We start from the raw sequence: 18,143 nt of genomic DNA on the forward strand, positions 1-18,143 counted from the left end.
TCATACCTTTGACCCAAGAAGGTACCTCAAGGGCATTTCCAAGGTTCTTTTGCTACTTACGCGTTTGATCACGGTAGCTGGGCCAGATGGGGAGGGCATTAAAGATCTATATCCCGGAGTCATTAGGTACAAGTCATTGACGCTATCAATTCGGAACCAAAGCAAATCAGAGACCCTGTCATTGAGGAACTCCAATCTCGTAGCCCAGTAAAACTTCCGTGGTATTTCCTTCCCAGCCACGGTTACCACTGGTGGAGATCATGAATCGACAAGCATTATCGAGGTACAGTTGAGAAATGGTGCCGGTACGATGGCCCGGAATAATCAAGAAGGGAGTAGTTTGACGAGAAGACTGGTCGTGCTGCAAGTCGTATAGGCGGAGAATATCATGGGAAGCACTATAATATGTTAGAAGGGTCTGGTGCATTCAAATTAATCGAACTTACCACACAAGATGGCGACCATTTGGCATTGCCTTGAGTGCCGTGACCGGACCGCTTCCTTGAGGAAACTTAAACGTACGCTCGGCCTCACGAAGGCCCTTGTGCAAGCTATACTCTTCCACTGTACCGTTTCGTCGTCCTGCATAAATGTAATTTCCATCTGGAGACCAGCAAGCATTCATACACCATGGAGGAGCGTTACGAGAGTTGATTCGAGCAACTGGATCAGGTTGACGCCTATCCCACAATCGTATTGTTCCATCAATAGACGCTGCCAGGAACGTAGTATCTGTGCCAGATCCATTTTGCTCCGATGAGGTAGTCTGTGGAGGATCTTGTCCCGGGAATGATTCAAGCTCTTCAGCTCTGGGGATCCCATTTGTAACCGGGTGTGCCTCTGTACCTGACATATCCGTGTCGATATGTCCATTGGTCAGCTGCGGGCCATTCGCAGTATCATTTGGTTCAGCAGGAGCGGCATCCGGCTGGTGATTAGTTTCAGGCTGTGGCATATCGGTGTCAATCTCTCCAGGGGCATCTGCATCAGCAAGGCCATTGACCATCGCCTTGCCAAACTCGTCATCTTCGTCTACTCCAAACACGCCGCCCGATGGCTCCCCTCCGTCCCCTGCGCCACCATCCCCGTCGCCAAATAATGAGTCTGCTCCACCGAAGAGTGAATCTGCTGGTGATCCCGCCTGTGGGTTTTCGGCGGCGCCTGATTCTCCAACATCTTCGGCGGCGCCACTGGAATTGAATGTGCCCGTGTCCCTAGCTTGATAATTGGAAGCATAGGTGCCGTTGCTCAGGTAGGGCTCAGCCGTATCTTGCGGGACTGGTAGACTAGACTCCGGTCGGATCTGCACTGTGCATATTTGAGCTGCGCTCCCACCAAATGCACGACGAGCCTGTCCTGTATTCAAATCCCAGTCAAATACTCGCTTATCCCAACTCCCCGAAAGTAGTGACTTTTCATCTGATGTCAAGCTTAAGCATGAAACAGCGGAAGTATGTTGTCTTAGTTGCACAATCTCCCTGCCTTCATCGTGACGCAAGGTCTGTAGCCGAATACCACCGGACTCCAACCCAGATAGGAGCCACAAGCCTTCGCTCTGGCATGCCAGAGAGTACACCGAGGACAAGCTGTTCCCATCCATATTTTCCCAATATGTCATCAATACACCGGCTTTCACTACACTGTCCACGAACGGGTGTCTTTGCGCCACGGTCAACATAAGCTTGCTGTTGATCGAGTCCGCCCAGTTGAATTTTCGTGTATAACCATCTGACCCCCCAGTGAAAACCCAGCGCATATCAGCTGTCGCGGTGATCGCATTGATGGAGGTGCTATGAGGTGCGGCGGTGGTAGGGGCGATATCGTAGGTACTGGCCGTTAGGCATTCCGGGCGCACACTCGGGTGGTAGATGGAGAAGGACTCCGCCATGCTCGTATGCCCGTTTCCCGACATGGCCCTTGAGTCTTGATTTTGCTGCGAAGCTATACCACCCTCTGACGTCTGGCTTGCATTTGAAGGGCTATCGGGGTCTTGGTCTCCGTCCGCGTCACCATCGGGTTCATTGTCATTGTCATTCTCATTGTCATTGTCTCCATCCCCGTCGCCATCTGCGTCATCAACGTCGCGCATGCTGTCGTCGATCTCATTTTCATTATCGCTGCTTCCATCTTGGGAACCTAGAATATAGAAGGAAGAGATCGTCAGCTATGCGCCTTCCCTGTGGGGTATGAGGAGAATTGGATGAGCGGGAGCAACCTACCAGCCAAATCGCGGTCTTCGTCCTCATCAATGGACGGCATGGCTCCGGTAGTCCGTAGTGTACACAGTGTCAACCGTAGATATATTGTGAGCTCTTAATAGACCTAAGTGTGGTACTAGAGCGCGATTGAGGGGGTTGGTCCTGTGCGGAGTGTTGCGGCGCGCGCGCAAACTTCGGCGGCCTCGGCGCAGCTCAATTGTAGCGTTTCGGACTTGAGACAAACCCCCTAGTTTGAAAATATGAACGTCAACAGCCGCTAATTTGAGTGGAATGACTGGTTTTGGGCAGAGGAAGATGTGCAGGGCACTTGGAAGACATTTGAGATCCCGCTAGGGTCGCATCACTGCACGGACCACATAACTGTTCCGCTGTTTAGCAATGGCCTTAGAACAAGGCAAATCAGTCTTAGAAGCTTACAGAGATGCCAACGAAATCATACTTTACCTTTAGCTCACTTCAACATAGTAAGCTAAGCGTTTTGCGATAATCAAGAGTTTCGGCGTCTAATGTACTACTCTATCCATTGGTAGGACATATTCGGAGCAACTACAGTCTATAGTTCGATTGCATAAGTGACACTACGCAACGCGAACTTCTCAGATACTTCACTTAGCTAAACCTTGGAGTTCATTGTGACAAGGAAACTGCAAAATGGCCAAGGATAATTAAATTAGAGACCGCAGAACAATGATCCAATAATTTCGAAGCCAGATTGAGCTCATCTCATTGGCAAGCCGTAACATTTCTTTCCACTACCATCGCCCTACCATCCATTTCAATTCGGTTGTGGGCCTATAAATCCTCTCACAACCTTCAAGTATCTCATTATCGTTCTCTCTCTTTCATCTTTCACCACAACAGCGGCGAGAACTCTACGCCCTGCACAACTACTAAGTGTGGCAAGCGCCTAGGCACAGCCCGTGTCGCAGAAACAGCTATTCTGATAACGATATCGGGGAGCTGAGAAAGTTACCCATCATGCCTCTTCCTATCATTGTCCCGGGGGCCAGCCAGATTATTGAGGGGTACTTTTCCGAGTCTGAGAACCCAGCACCAAGCAGCGAGCCCTGGATGAGCAAGCCCGAGGTGCCGTCCAGAAGTGAGATCATGGGCTATTGTGATGCAAACACATACGAAGATGTGATTCTACACCCCAACAGACCCTCCAGTGTATGGTCTTCTGCAACAGAATATCTCGGAACACACTATGAGTTGCTTCGAGAGGACGCTGTGGCGCCACTTCGAGATGCAGTCGAATATCTGCGTGACTGCCCTGACATTAAGGACACCAATAAAATATCAGTTTATGACAAGGTGTGTCTGGCTACTGGGCCCTATTCTTGATGTGTCTGTGCTAACCTGTGGATAATAGGTCCACATTGTCCGTATGACTGCAGCTACCAGAGGGCTCGCATTTCGCATCCGATTCTCCACCAAACGGGCTGGCAAAAGGATCATATGGCACCATTCATCTCGTCTTATGACTGGATCCCTTGTTGCTTTATCTCCAGCCAAAGATTGTTTTGCAACCAAGTGCGTGGTAGCAACTGTGGCATCACGAACTCTGGAGAATGTGGAAAAGTATCCGCCTGAGGTCGATATCTACTTCGCCTGTCCTGAGGACATCAACATTGATTTTCTGCAAGAATGGATTATGGTAGAGGCTAAAGATGGTTATTTCGAAGCCTCCAGGTACACTTTGACTGCTCTGCAGAAGATGGTCAAAGAAAGGTTGGCATATTTCACCCTATTTCTTACTTGGGATATTATCACTAATTTCTGGCAGGTTTCCCTTGAGCCAGTACATCTGCAGCTTAAATTCAAATGTCGCCGTAGCGGCCAAGGTTGAGGAGAATCCGGTCCTGGATCTCCAGTCCGTGAGTGGTGTTCCCGTTGGAGAAAAGGCAGTGTACAACATTCTCAAAGATTTACCCGTTGCTCCTATGGGGACACTGAATACTCTACAGTGGAAGGCATTAAAGGAAATATTGACAAAGGGAATATCTCTTATTCAAGGGCCCCCGGGTACGGGCAAGACTCACGTCTCCGTCGCTGCATTGAAAATCATACTGTCCAATATGGGAAATGAAGAACCTCCAGTCATAATCGCCGCTCAAACAAACCATGCAGTGGACCAGATTCTCAAGCTGGTGTCTGCCTCTGAGCAAAACTATATTCGCTTGGGAGGAAGGACCACCGATTTGGAGATTCGCGAAAGGACATTGCATGCCATCAAAATTTCCCGTCCGATTCCACGAATGAATCAGATTTTCAAGAACGCAAAGAAGGAACTGGACAGGCTGACATCTGTCATCATGTCTCTCTCCAAGCCGTTAGAGCCAGGGACATCTGAGATTCATATCAATTCTTCTTCATTTCTCGAATACGGCTTGTTGACCTCCCAACAGGTTGACTCTCTACAATGCGAGTTATATCGTATGGTGGGGTGGAATGACAGCAAAGGAGATGACCCACTCGCATATTGGCTCCATGGGCAGATTTCACCGTTCTGGGTGAACTACGGTGAAGAGTACACTGAGTCCTTCGAGGACGATATTGACCGAATGGATGAGGCCAAACACGGATATGAAAGTGACGACCGGGAGATACTCAATGGCAGATTCGCGGTCTTTGATATAAATTCCATTGGGCGAAACAATTCTGCCGTCTCTGAGGAGGCCATTCGCGGCCACCTACAGAATCCCGACTTGTGCAAAATTCCAGCCAAGTTCCGGGGATCCATCTACAATCATCTCCGTGTAGAACTAATGGAAATTCTCAATGGGAGAATTCGAGAGCTCGCGAAGCAATACCAGGAAGCTTCTAAGAGGCTTCTAAGGGGAAAATGGGAGATGGACAGCGAAATTCTCCGCGGCGCCAAGCTGATTGCGATGACCACAACCGGTCTCAGCAAGTATCGGGCTTTAGTATCTAGCCTCAATCCCACCATTGTTCTGATTGAAGAAGCTGCCGAGATTCTGGAGGGTCCCATTACAGCAGCATGTCTTGAATCAGTCCAGCAGCTCATCCTCGTAGGAGATCATAAGCAGCTAAAGGGCCGCTGTAACTTACGTGACCTGACTGGTCCCCCCTTCCACTTGGATTTATCCATGTTTGAAAGACTGGTGAGCAACGACATGCCATATGTCATGTTGCAAGAGCAGAGACGCATGATTCCGGAGATCCGTGAACTTCTTCATCCAATTTACGGTGAGCTGAAAGACCATCCGTCTGTTCAAGAGTATCCTCTCATCCCTGGAATGGGAGATATGCGGTCGTTCTTTTTCACTCATAGCTGGCCTGAGAATGGTGATAGCCTTCTTTCCAAGCTCAATGAAATGGAGGCTGCCATGCTAGTCGAGTTCTGCGTCTATCTTGTCATGAACGGAACTCCAATCGACAAAATTACAATCTTGACATTTTACAACGGCCAGAGAAAGCTAATATACAAGCTCGCCAAGTGCCACAAGCATAGCTTGCTTCTCCAGGGGGCAAATATTGTGACGGTTGATTCGTATCAAGGCGAAGAGAACGACATCGTTTTGGTCTCGCTTGTTCGAAGCAACTCGTCCCAAACAATTGGATTTCTTGGGGTTGATAATCGAGTTTGCGTTGCATTGTCTCGTGCAAAGAGAGGGCTTTTCCTTTTTGGAAACGCAGAGCTTCTGTTCTCCAGCAGTCCACTGTGGATAAAGGTCCTCAAGATCATGACTACCAATGCCAACAACATGCGTGTTGGACGCGTGTTCAAATTGACCTGCAAGTCACACGGCCGTCCCATTAACATCAGCGGTAAGAGCTCATTATTCTTTACGAAAATATATCACTTATTATCTAACCATTAATCGACAATATTTAGCTCCAGGGGACTGGAAAGACAGAAATGGAGGTTGCCAACAGGACTGCGGAGCAACTCTACAGTGTGGGCATCTGTGCCCAATTTCATGTCACGGGTAGCTGACTTGACTGCGTTCTAATTGGAAGCTGATACTGATTTTTCTCAATTTAGTTTTGACCATCAAGTGGTGGTATGTACGACAAACTGCAACCACATATATCTGTGCTGTGGTGTCACCTGTCGCAGATTATGCAAAGAACCCCACGACCACCAATGCAACTGCACCCTCGAAATAACGAGAACCAGTCAAACTGACGACAAAGATACAGATGAGGTTCAAAGGGTGATCGAAGTTCTTGAGAAGGCTGCCATTGCTGGCGAGTTTTCTCGTGGCCCTTTCCAACATGGACGTGCGCCTAGACCAGACAACAAAGCTTTTCGTCACTCCCGAGGTTCATTTCTGAAAAATTCCAGGGAGATCCAAAGAGATCTTCTGAATTCGCTAGCTACGGTAGCAGATGCACCGCATGATGATGAGGCCCGGCATAATGCAGCTCGGCAAAAATGGCAAGCATTTGCCAATGGCGGCGCTAAAGAAATGGACGATCACCTGAACATTTTGTACAGAGCGCCGGATATAAACTCCGAACAGGTCAAAAATGCCATCGCCAATCTGGACAAGGCATTCATTCCCAGGGAGTTTTGGTCGATCAAGGAGGCACAGGAGCTTCAGAATCAAGAGTCAAAGGTGATCAAGGAACCTGAATGGCTGCAATTACAGGTTATTAAGGAGGAACAGCAGTCAGGGAATTTGGAAAAGCCCAATCTCCATGTGACTAAGGAAAATCTACTTGACTTGGACTAAGTCAAGGAGAGGGTGGTTTTCAAGGGGGGTTTGGGTCGAAAAGCTGACGTGATTTCTTTTAGCAGGAAAAAAGACAAATAATGCAGTATTTAGTACATCGCAGGGGATATGGTATCTAGGAAGATTAGGGTCATTGTAGGATCTTTTGCGTAGGAATGTGCTGGAGGGCGTCTTGTCTTCCAAGTTCAGGATGACTGGGCACACTCAGAGTCTCTGCATCTGTCTTCGATTGCACGTATAGTCGAGCTTATTACCACAGGGTGTTCAATCACTTCAATACCAGAGATTAACAATTTCGGAAACCAGATGTGAAGGTTGACGGGGCATGACCCCAAGTGAAAAGCCTCGAGGACGCAAGCTGTAGAAGGACAAATTGGAGCAGATGCAGAGTGAATTCACCACTAGGATCTATAATAAACCTTGGAAACTCATTGACTTTGAGGTATTCTTGAATCTAAATTAGCTCTATTAAAGCAAATTATGTGAGTATTCGTCCAAACGTAAAATATCCTGGTATCCGGCCCAGTTTCAATATATGTATAAAGGTATAATCAAATCATGGTCATGTATCTCTCCAAGCTCTGGCCAAGGGTATTTATAAAGGGCCACTGCGCATTTCGCTTGAATAGCCTGGCCCACAGTCTGAGGACGGCCATTCCCAGAGACGCCGGCTCTAAATTGGGTGGAGCATCAGATTCATCATCAAGGTCTATGGAAGAAAAGGCCTCTTCCACAATACATTGTGTCCATCGAAGAATTCGGCTTTCATTTTCTGTGGAAGTGTCAGTATTCGAAAATCCATAAACTGAAACGTATAAGAAAGCCTACCACTGAGTGCCTGGTCTGGGGCGGCTTCAGCAAGTGTGAAAAGCCATTTACTTAGCAGGACAGCGCATTCCAGACTAGCCAGAGAGTGGCGCACGCTCCAAAAGAATGCTTGGCTGCGGGCGATGTGGTCGATTCCAAGACGCACTGGAATACTGAGAGCGTGGGCGGCGTATATCAGTGCCGGAATAAGGCGGTAGCTTCTTTCTGGCTTCGGTGATCGATAAAGGGCAGAGGCTATGATTAAGGGGTCTCGTGTCTCAAGACGACGGTATGGACCGAGATTCAAGGACAACCGAACATAAGCAAGGCCTAGAAGTGCACTTGACGTGAACGGGATTGGACCATTGACATTCTGTGGATCCAGGCTTGACTCAGGGGCTTGTTGCCAAACGGATGTCCATGAGCGAAGAGCCCGCTCGATCTTATTCAGCTCTTCAGTTGGAAGAGAAGTGGAGTGGTTTCCATTGGGCAGTGACAGCTCGCTCACGATATGAATCCGCTGAAGCAGACCATGGAGAAGCATGTAGTTTCCTAAGGGCGAAGGGATAGGATCGAGTGGTACTGCCGATCGCGACTTTTGAAGCAAAAGTGTCAGGGCATCCTGGAAAAAAAAGTTGCTGGGGCCCTCGTTCGCGCTGAGCAGCCTCCCATTCAGTCGCATTTGGTGCTATCCACTCCTTCGTAGAGCAGGGAAGTCGCATATGAATTTCGCTACTCCGAAGCGACGGATAAGCATTATATGCGATGCTATGTATGTGTATGAAGCAAAAAGATATAAGTTTAGTGCGTCGAACTGACTCTTGATCGGCCCATTCGTACCAATCCGTCGCTGAAGCGTGTGGGTCAGACTGTGGTTCAGTTAGAGTAGCCTCACGAAGCATTTGAACGAGTTGAGATTGAAGCTGAAGTGCTTCCTGTACTAGCCCTGCTCGTTCCCAAGTGGCATAGCCCATGAGAACAAGAAGACAACGAATGACCTCCATTTGTCTCGAGGAACTGGATACCAACGCGCTCCTGGGCTGACCCTCTCTCGAGTCCGAGTATGGAGGGCCTCCTAATGGTACCGCATACCCCTGTGCTGCGATTCGAGACTCTCTCGACATGCGCTCATATAAAACTGCTTTGGATACGTGGAAAATTTTCTCGGCGGTTCGATGCTCAAATCGATATTGGGCCCCGATAGTCATCATTGCCAATATTAATTCTGGGGAACACTCGTTGAAGCGAAAGGTCGGAATGTGTATAAAAGGAATATGAGGCTGAAATCCTTCAAAGTACGATGTGAGATAACGGGTCAGAGTATGGCGAGATGGAAGGGTAAAGTCGGGTATGACATTGCGAAAGTCTTCGAGGGAAGCAGCAAGTCGAAATCGTTGCTCCTCGGATACATTGAATCCCGAGGACTTGGTGGCATGTGGCGGCTCTGTATTTTGTCAGTCTCGAATGGATACAGGAGAGGTATGGATTCGAAGCACACCTGTGTCCGAGATTGAGGTTAAGCTCTGATCACCCCTAGGAACTGATGGTAGCCATGACCGGAAAGGAGAATCGCCACGCGACTCTTCCCGGGGGTTCCCTCGAGGTCTTGGTTGCTCTTGGGGCGGTTGAGTAGGTCTTTGCATATCTTCAAGACCAACATCTTGTATTTGAGCAGCTTCGCCTTCAGCTGGAAGCCATTCCGCTGGAAGACCAATGGAATCTAAAAAATGAGTGAATTCTTGAAAATGGTTGAGATCTTCTGGCAAGTAAGGTAGTGCTGGCAGATTGTCAACAGTTGCATCCTCAAATGGGTCTGATGTATCACCAATCTTACCAGTGGATTGATAATCGCCAGGAAGAAGCAATTGTGCTGCTTGGAGCATAGCCGGGTCATGCATGCTCGGGTGGCTGTTTGGTGGTGGATGGGCATTAGGATGGGCAGGCATCATACCGCCCTGGTTTTGTGATAGATACGATACGTGATCATTTTGGGGTGCAGACCATTGATGCACTGGGGAAGGCCCAGGAATTGATCCTACTGGACGAGTGGGTGCATCAAATTGCTGCGGAGGGGCTGCAGGTGTCACATTGTGGGGTCCTTGGAGATCAGGCTTCACCACGGGCGCTGGTTGTGCATCGGGCGATGTGAGAATATCTTGGTGGGTGATTCGATTATGTCGCTTCAATAGATCACGCCTAGTAAAGGCAGACCCACAGAAGCAAACGAATGGTTTCTCTTTGGTGTCTACAGCTTGCGGTCAGTCTCGCCACGAGGTACTAGACTCCAACCGGGCCGCTTACGGGTTCGGACATGGCGCTCCAAATGCTCTGTTCGGCGAAAGCCTCGGCCGCAATGATTACAGATCCGTGCTTTTGCTCGGCCTTTAATCTGGGGTGATGGCGATGGGGATGGCATGTCGGAGTACTTGGAGACTGCGAAAGTGGACTCGGGTTCGACGGAGGCGAGTTTCGGGGGGGAAACGGTACTTTGCTTAAATTTCTCCAAGCGGTGACTCCAATTTGCCCCACCTCTTATCACCGCTTCGCTTCCCCACATATATCTTATCATCCATCGGCGTATACAAACACAGCTGATAGAAGCAGAATTCATATTCCTTGAACTCTTTATCAATGTTGGACAAAACTCTTTTTCCCTGGCGTGGCTGTCATTACCGGGGCGGGGGGAACTGGTATGCATATCTGTGCATTCGAGGAAGGTCGTACGTGAGATATATATCCGTGCTAACGACGACAAATTGATAGGAATCGGAGCTGCGGTAGCTCATGCCTTCGCAGCAGCAGGATGCGAGAGAATTGCAATCACAGACGTGAATGAAGATACCCTAGGGAATACTAGGGAGGCCATTGCGAAAGCGTACCCCAAAGTCCAGTTGATCGCTCAGCCTGGCGATGTGGCAGATGATCAGTTTGCCGAGTCGTTTATACGGAAGATTACCGAATCATTCGGTCGCGTTGATTATGCTGTGAATTGTGCAGGCGTCCTTGGTACGCCTATGAGATCAAGTGAAACTAGTCTTGCAGAGTTTGACCGAGTGAACAACATCAACTATCGAGGTTGTTGGCTATCTTCCCGTGCCCAGCTCAAGCAGATGCTTGAACAAGATCCGCTTCCTAGCCATGACCCTACTCGTCCTGCACAATGTGGCGCCGTAGTGAACATTGCGAGCCAGTTAGGGATTGTCAGTCGTTCAAATGCGCGTAAGTAAGTCTTATAGTCTGGGCAAATTGAGTTTCTGACAGGTGATCCATATAGCGGCGTATTGTGCGTCAAAGTCTGCAATCATTGGATTAACGCGTGCCGATGCGATCGATTACTCGAAGGATGGCATCCGAGTGAATTGTGTGTGTCCGGGTGTCATTGAAACCCCCCTGGTTATGGAGAAAGCGGAAGTAAGGGAGGCGATTACCCCTGCGGCGAACATGGCTCCAATGCAGCGCATGGGAAAGCCGGCTGAAGTAGCAGACGCAGTCCTTTTTCTTTGCTCAACACAAGCCTCATTTATCCAGGGACATGCAATGGTTGTTGATGGAGGCTATATCACGGTCTGAGCTTATCAGTGATGAATTCGTAACCTAACATTCATTCAAGTGGGCTTGCCGGCCATTCAGATAACTAGTACTCACAATCCTATGCAAATGTCTCTTTGGAAATTCCCATCGAAGATTAGATACTGCGAACCAATAGAACAGAGGAGTGCAATTAAATAACAATAATTTCGCCGCGTATTCCTAATTCCGATCAGTCGTAAACTGCATCTTCTTCCAATCAAAGTGAGTCTCCCAAACATGTCCAACTCGTAACACCTTTTCCTCCTGCCACAACCCACCAACAATCTGCATACCGACAGGTAACATGATTTGTTCATCTTCCTTGGCAGGTGCAAATCCAATCGGAATTGACAATGCGGGGTGTCCCGTTACATTGAAAATTGCAGTGTTGATTGTCAACCCCATGCTTGGCTGAAGTGACTCCACCGGCAGGCCACGCTTTCCATGCTTGGGAGCCACGACTGGAGTGGTGGGCATGACGATCGCATCATACTTTTCAAATAATGCCTGGTATTTGTCACTCAACTGGCGCCCGATATTGGCGGTTTTTCCATAAAGACCAGGGAAGCGAGACATAAGATACAGGCCATTGATTATCACGTTCTTCGTGGATGGGAAGGCTCGTTGAAACCCTTCATCAGACCAAGGCAATCTTGCCTGCTCCATCTCCGTCATGTAAAGACCACGTCGTCCGGTATTTTGACCCAATAGTGTCTGTGCACCGGCCATTCGCTGCTGGATCGTCCAGATTGCCGGCCCATGCAAATGGTCTGGAAGAGAAATTTCATCTATAGTTGCGCCTAGACCTTCGAGCTTCTTGGCGGCAGTCAACACTGAGTGTCGAACATTCGATGACACAGCATCGTGCTCGAATCCTTCCTTGAGAATTCCAATCCGCAAACCATCAAGTCTGTCTGTGTTCTTGATGCTGGTTGCAAAATTGGTTGAGCCGGGTTTCGAACTGCCCAGCGATCTGTCATCTATACCATCGTATCCACTAATGGCATCTAGACATGTTGCCACCTCCATGGTTGTGCGAGCCAATGGGCCTACATGATCATTAATGGCGTCGCCACTAGAAACTCCAGTAAAGGGAACACGTCCAAATGTTGGCTTCAAGCCAACGCCTGTTGGTCGTTAGAAGAAATGATCAGAGAACTTGTGAGGGTATAATCTTACAACCGCAAAATGAAGCTGGAACCCTTATACTTCCACCCTGGTCACCTCCGATGGTAATGTCGACTAATTCCGCCGCTACCAGAGCAGCGCCTCCTGACGTACTCCCGCCAGCGGAGTATCCTGTTGCATGGGGATTCTCAACTGTGCCCTGAGCACTAGTATATGAGGAAGTAGAATGACATAAGTTCTCGCATGTCGACGTTCCGTGGATATCAGCCCCGGCCTCAAGTAGTCGTGTCACGACCGTCGCATCTGTTGCAGGCGTCCATGATGGGATGATGTCGCTACCCGATAGCTGAGGTACTCCAGCTACTGCAATAACGTCCTTGAGGCTAACTGACTTTCCAACCAACACGCCTTCCTCTCTTCCTCGAATTAAAAATTGATGGGCCCAGGCTTGGCCAAATACCTGCTCTTCTTTACTTGGTCGACGGATATTCTCCCGCGGAAACTTGAGCTGATCGGGGATCGGTTGATAATCTGGAAGAGCAGCGACCCCTTCTGCGCAGTCATGCACCGCTGCCAGCAACGTTTGAAAGTCATTCGATTCTGAAGGGTCAATCGTAAGGCCTAGCGGCTCTATGAGTGCCTCAGCATCCCCTGACTTGATAGGATTATTCCTGAAGCAGAGTGGTCAGTTGGGTGCATCATCAGGCAATGATAGGAATATCGCCGTATCTACGTTATCTAAACTGAAATACTTACTCTGATATACTGGTGAAAAGAACAGACATGATGAACGGACGCTTTGAATGGTGAAGCGGGGAAACCTTTGGTTTCATGAAGATTTTATGGTAGAGCCACCAGGGTTTTCATTTTCATCATCGGCAAACCCCTCCGACAACAGTTCTTTCTCCAACACGGAGTAGTCTTTGCCCAATTAATCTGGGTCCTTCGCGACCGTTTTGCCGACCGGCGAGCGACCCCAAATCGACCCCAAATCGACTCCAGACACGACCCACAGTTGCTATCGACCTCCAAGAGACGATGATATGATATGAACTTGGCAGAAAATGGGTCGGATATCGAATAAGTAATTCAAATTACTCGTTGAATATGATAACATCATCTAACTTTGAGATATGATGATCAAATGGCCATGATCATTGCAATGACCCCGATAACTCCAAGAGGGGTAGTTGTCGGGTTCCCCGCATGTTGATCAGTACAAAAAAGGGTCTACCACACTCACATCACTGCGTTCTGCAATATAGCACGCACAATGGGCCCTAAACGAGTTCTCATCACCTATGGAGTCGACGTCGATGCTGTCGCTGGATGGCTTGGCTCGTACGGCGGAGAAGATTCGACGAACGACATTAGTCGGGGTAAGTTGGTCTTTAAACATCACAAACCCTCCTAATGGAATAATATTAGGAGTCTGGGCGGGAACCATTGGCACCAGACGTCTACTGAAGCTTTTCAACAAGTATGACATCAAGACAACATGGTTCATCCCTGGCCATTCTCTGGAGACTTTCCCAGAGGATATGGCAGCTGTCCGAGATGCAGGACACGAGATTGGACTGCACGGATACTCGCACGAGAACCCAACAGATATGAGCATTGAGCAACAGCGTGATGTACTTGACAAAACATACCGTATGCTCACTGAGTTTGCGGGGAAGCCCCCACGAGGAAGCGTAGCGCCATGGTATGTAGAATCCAATCCAAGCGTCAAAGCTCTATCTGAACATTCATGGAATACAGGTGGGAAACTAGCAGAGAGGGTGCTCAGCTACTCCTTGACTATGGGATCGAGTACGACCACAGCATGAGTCACGAAGATTGTCAGGCATACTATCTACGAACAGGTGACACTTGGACCAATATTGACTACAAGCAGAAGGCTGAGACCTGGATGAAGCCACTTGAGCATGGTCCTCAGACAGGCCTAGTTGAAATCCCCTCCAACTGGTACATTGATGATTTGCCACCCATGATGTTCATCAAGTCTGCACCGAACAGTCACGGTTTTGTCAACCCGCGGGATGTCGAGGATATCTGGCGTGATCATTTCGATTATTTCTATCGTGAATATGATGAATTTATTTTCCCGATCACGATACACCCGGATGTCTCCGGCCGACCACATGTGCTATTGATGCATGAGAGGTGAGCCTTCAAAATCTCTGTATCGCATCGAGACTAACAATGTCCAGACTCATTGAACACTTCAAGAAACACGACGGTGTGGAATTTGTCACGATGGAGCATGTATGTGACGAGTTCAAAAAGAAGAATGCACCCCCTCCAGGGGCTCTGATGCCAGCTCCAGCGGGTGCGATACTAAAGAATTGATTGTCATGTATGTCATAGTTTGGATTTCTATTGAATCAATCTTATATCTCGTATTGTCCTCCCAGTAGAGTTCCGTTACCCCGACGATTTTCTCCAACCCCTGAATTAGTAAATCTCATTATCATCTGCATCAACTGTATTCTCCGTTACTTGTACAGCGTTATCTCGTGCGTCCAGCCACATCTTGCTCGTACATTGGAATGTTTTACCCCGACGCTTAACCAATTCCGGCCATTAAGCCGGAACGTACTCCAACGAACTCCCCCAACAGCTGACTCCAGGTCATCCGTTAGCCTGAGTCGATGTGCTTGTTATCAGGTAGCTTGAGTTCGTGGGGAAGTAGTGGAGCCAATCCACTTCTTCAGGTCCCGTTATCGTCACTTTAGTAGCTTCAGGGCATCGGAAACCCCAGGAAACCTACTGCACGGCCACGAAAACAGAAATTGACCTGCCATGCATGGACCAGCCCGGGGCTCGAGATAAGCCCCTGCCTCGTGGGCCGCCTCTTGCCTATATATTCCACTTGAGAAACTTCCGAGGGTCGAGCTTTGGAAAATTAGTTGTGCCACAGCTCCCCGACTCTGACGTTTCGCCATGACAGCCTTGGTGGATGACATCAAGGATGTCCCGAACTTTGCAGACGACTCCTTTGCCCCTGATACACAAAAGGCAGAGATGGAGGATCAGAATGAGGTTTTTAAGAGAGGCGAGGGCCAGGTCGACTTTCGTACCGTGAGCTGGATTCGGGCAGGTGTGATTTTTTTGAAGAGTGAGTTATATCTACCTTCGCGCGGAAATAGATTCAGAATGCTAATAGTCGTGTTTTTCTATTGCTAGTCATCTTCGCCACTGGTGTTCTTTCCATTCCCTCTTTAATGTATGAATTGGGAGCTCTGCCAGGCGCCCTTAATGTTATAGGCTGGACCCTTCTCAACACCTACTGTGCTATTGTACAGGGCAACTTTCGCAACGCCCATCCAGGCTGCCACTCCATCGCCGATATGGCAAATGTCGTGGGCGGTCCGCTGCTGAAGGAAGTGGTCGGGTTTTTATTTACAGTCAGCTATGTTATTGTCGCTGCGTCTGGGATCATTGGCGTCTCGACAGCGCTCAATGCCTTGTCACTGCATGCGATTTGCACAGTTTGGTTTTCCCTCATTGGTACAATTGTCATTACTGCCTGTGCGAGCGTGCGCAAATTCTCGCACATCGGCTGGCTCACCTGGGCTGGTTTTGCCAGCGTCTATATTGCCGTTTTTATCATTGTGTAGGTTCGCTCGTTGTCTCTTTTGCTTCTCGCCCCTGCTAACTATTGATAGGGTCGGCGTGACCACAAGGGATCGTCCAGCAGCAGCACCTCAGATAGGTGATTTCGACCTCGGATATAGGGTCATTGGTGACCCTAGCTTCACGACCGGCATCACGGCCGCCGCAACTATTTTCGTCTCCAGTGCTGCGACCTCTGCATTCCTCCCCGTCATCTCGGAGATGCGCAAGCCCAAGGACTACCCCAAAGCAGTCTACCTCAGCATGAGCCTGGTGACCGCGTCATACCTCACGTTCAGTCTTGTCATATATGCATGGTGTGGCAAATGGATCGCATCACCCTCACTCGGCAGCGCCGGTCCAACGGTCAAGCGAGTGGCGTATGGCATTGCTCTACCTGGTCTCATAATTAGCGGGTGTTTGTACGTGCATGTCGCGGCAAAATACTTATTTGTGCGAATATTACGTACTTCGCGTCATCTGCAGGCCAATACAGCCGTGCACTGGGGTACCTGGCTGGGTTGCACGACCAGCATGGCAGCCATCTCCTTCATCCTTGCATGCGCCATCCCTATCTTCAATTACGTGCTCGCTCTTGTGGGCGCGCTTTGTTTCGCACCGCTGGCCATTAGTCTGCCTGGCTGGTTATGGCTGTATAGTCATGCTGATTACTGGAAGGGCCCTTTCTTCCGCAAGATCATGTATGGATTCCATCTTTTTTTGACAGTTTTGGGAGCGTTCATGGCGGTCGGAGGTACTTATGGGGTCATTGTTCAGATCAATGAGGCCTATCGCGATGGACAAATTTCGGGTGCCTTTTCATGTGCGGACAACAGCGGGTCGGTTTGAAATTACAATAAAAAAATGTTTGTCGACTTTTTACTTCATAAAAGACTCCACATAGTTTAGTGCAAAGTGGACATCTAATGCAAACTAAAGTTGACTCGGACCCGCTTTGTCGGCCAGAAGCTCCCGCTGCATCCGAATCACATTTCGTTATCTATTTTATTTTCCTTCTTTCCCCTCATCACTTCCTTTTGCTCTTTTGATTTCACTCTTTCATATTTCATAGATCAATTCCTGGATCATGACATGATTTATGTTCTCTAGCCCTGCTCACCTTGACTTGCCCATTTCGCCAGGGATGTGATCATCTTATCAGTCGTTATCAGTGCAATCGCCTCGTCCTCCACTGTATACAGCTCCCGGATCAAAATGCTCGCCTTCCTACCTCTACTGCTGGCTTTCAGCAGCCTCGCCACATCAGCTGCGATTCCATATTCCCCGATCTCAAGGTCTCCAGACTCATCCGTATCGCACTCAACTCGAGAGTCCACCGACTCATCTCGGGTATCCGCCCAATCAGCCTACCAGAACGCGGAAGCTCATAGTCTCCCCCAAACAACCCCTTACTACTTCCCTGAAACCATGCCCGACAACGATGAAATCGATGAACGATTAATTGCCCTACGCGAAGCTGGCTTCGCTGGCGCGGCCTTATCTGAGAAGGAAAGCGAAACACCGATGCACCGAAACCAGGCACATGGCCAACCCCAGCAGTCAATCGGCACGCCGGATGTTACAACGATCGACACTCCTCGTGCACGGATGCTTATTCTTCCTGATCGGGATTCGAGTGCCGAGCTAGCCCAGTCGCTAGAGAGCTCGTATTCTCCCCGTACTGCGGACGAATTTCAGAAAGATCCAGTGATTGGCCAGGCCCTTCGAATTGATTGGGTCACCTCCGAAGCCCCAATCCTCATTGCTACACCCCCAATTGTACCATCAATGATTTTCCTCTTCTTTATCGCTGCTGTCCTGTGTATCGCCACTGTGGTCCGCGGTGTACGTCACCGACACTGAGGAATGCCAGGTGGAAACGCTCGGTCGCGTTTCTTTCTCTTTTTCCCTCGCTTGTCACCCTTTGCCATTTCATTGGCCTTCGCGATCTGCGATAACAGAAACATGCTAAACCCAGTCCGAAACTGAATTACCCCTGCTAGCTGCACCGCCTGCATAATTTTCCCCGCACACCGCTGGAAATTCACCGTTGCTCTTTGGTCTGGAATTTCTGCTCCTTTTGTCATGAAAGGCAGAT

General features: G+C 49.0%; 9 protein-coding genes across 9 annotated transcripts; 5 read left to right on the plus strand and 4 right to left on the minus strand.

Moving 5' to 3' along the window:
• Window positions 1–178: 178 nt before the first annotated feature.
• On the minus strand, window positions 179–2,259 carry N7484_003317 (WD40 repeat domain-containing protein; the record flags this gene model as incomplete). The annotated part of the gene is made up of 3 exons (XM_057113737.1): window positions 179–398; window positions 447–2,136; window positions 2,220–2,259. 3 exons carry the CDS (start codon window positions 2,257–2,259, stop codon window positions 179–181), a joined length of 1,950 nt encoding a protein of 649 aa, XP_056973877.1.
• A 938-nt stretch (window positions 2,260–3,197) lies between these two features.
• Window positions 3,198–6,922, plus strand: N7484_003318 (uncharacterized protein; the record flags this gene model as incomplete). Its single annotated transcript, XM_057113738.1, has 5 exons — window positions 3,198–3,533; window positions 3,592–3,950; window positions 4,006–6,011; window positions 6,079–6,172; window positions 6,229–6,922. The coding sequence occupies 5 exons, from the start codon at window positions 3,198–3,200 to the stop codon at window positions 6,920–6,922; spliced, it is 3,489 nt and encodes a 1,162-aa protein (XP_056973878.1).
• Window positions 6,923–7,631: 709 nt separating this feature from the next.
• N7484_003319 (uncharacterized protein) lies at window positions 7,632–8,411 on the minus strand (the record flags this gene model as incomplete). The annotated part of the gene is made up of 1 exon (XM_057113739.1): window positions 7,632–8,411. One exon carries the CDS (start codon window positions 8,409–8,411, stop codon window positions 7,632–7,634), a length of 780 nt encoding a protein of 259 aa, XP_056973879.1.
• Window positions 8,412–9,183: 772 nt separating this feature from the next.
• N7484_003320 (C2H2-type zinc finger protein) lies at window positions 9,184–10,145 on the minus strand (the record flags this gene model as incomplete). Its single annotated transcript, XM_057113740.1, has 2 exons — window positions 9,184–9,974; window positions 10,031–10,145. 2 exons carry the CDS (start codon window positions 10,143–10,145, stop codon window positions 9,184–9,186), a joined length of 906 nt encoding a protein of 301 aa, XP_056973880.1.
• Window positions 10,146–10,421: 276 nt separating this feature from the next.
• Window positions 10,422–11,299, plus strand: N7484_003321 (SDR family NAD(P)-dependent oxidoreductase; the record flags this gene model as incomplete). The annotated part of the gene is made up of 3 exons (XM_057113741.1): window positions 10,422–10,449; window positions 10,493–10,948; window positions 11,004–11,299. The coding sequence occupies 3 exons, from the start codon at window positions 10,422–10,424 to the stop codon at window positions 11,297–11,299; spliced, it is 780 nt and encodes a 259-aa protein (XP_056973881.1).
• A 180-nt stretch (window positions 11,300–11,479) lies between these two features.
• N7484_003322 (putative amidase) lies at window positions 11,480–13,212 on the minus strand (the record flags this gene model as incomplete). The annotated part of the gene is made up of 3 exons (XM_057113742.1): window positions 11,480–12,426; window positions 12,479–13,098; window positions 13,184–13,212. 3 exons carry the CDS (start codon window positions 13,210–13,212, stop codon window positions 11,480–11,482), a joined length of 1,596 nt encoding a protein of 531 aa, XP_056973882.1.
• Window positions 13,213–13,700: 488 nt separating this feature from the next.
• On the plus strand, window positions 13,701–14,779 carry N7484_003323 (polysaccharide deacetylase family protein; the record flags this gene model as incomplete). The annotated part of the gene is made up of 4 exons (XM_057113743.1): window positions 13,701–13,806; window positions 13,856–14,132; window positions 14,189–14,593; window positions 14,641–14,779. 4 exons carry the CDS (start codon window positions 13,701–13,703, stop codon window positions 14,777–14,779), a joined length of 927 nt encoding a protein of 308 aa, XP_056973883.1.
• Window positions 14,780–15,373: 594 nt separating this feature from the next.
• On the plus strand, window positions 15,374–16,894 carry N7484_003324 (putative neutral amino acid permease; the record flags this gene model as incomplete). The annotated part of the gene is made up of 3 exons (XM_057113744.1): window positions 15,374–15,548; window positions 15,617–16,046; window positions 16,099–16,894. 3 exons carry the CDS (start codon window positions 15,374–15,376, stop codon window positions 16,892–16,894), a joined length of 1,401 nt encoding a protein of 466 aa, XP_056973884.1.
• Window positions 16,895–17,260: 366 nt separating this feature from the next.
• On the plus strand, window positions 17,261–17,908 carry N7484_003325 (uncharacterized protein; the record flags this gene model as incomplete). Its single annotated transcript, XM_057113745.1, has 1 exon — window positions 17,261–17,908. One exon carries the CDS (start codon window positions 17,261–17,263, stop codon window positions 17,906–17,908), a length of 648 nt encoding a protein of 215 aa, XP_056973885.1.
• Window positions 17,909–18,143: the final 235 nt, after the last annotated feature.

The sequence above is a fragment of the Penicillium longicatenatum genome, assembly GCF_028827895.1.
Source record: "Penicillium longicatenatum strain IBT 33135 chromosome Unknown contig_2_segment0_segment0, whole genome shotgun sequence".
Classification (NCBI taxonomy): Eukaryota; Fungi; Ascomycota; class Eurotiomycetes; order Eurotiales; family Aspergillaceae; genus Penicillium; species Penicillium longicatenatum.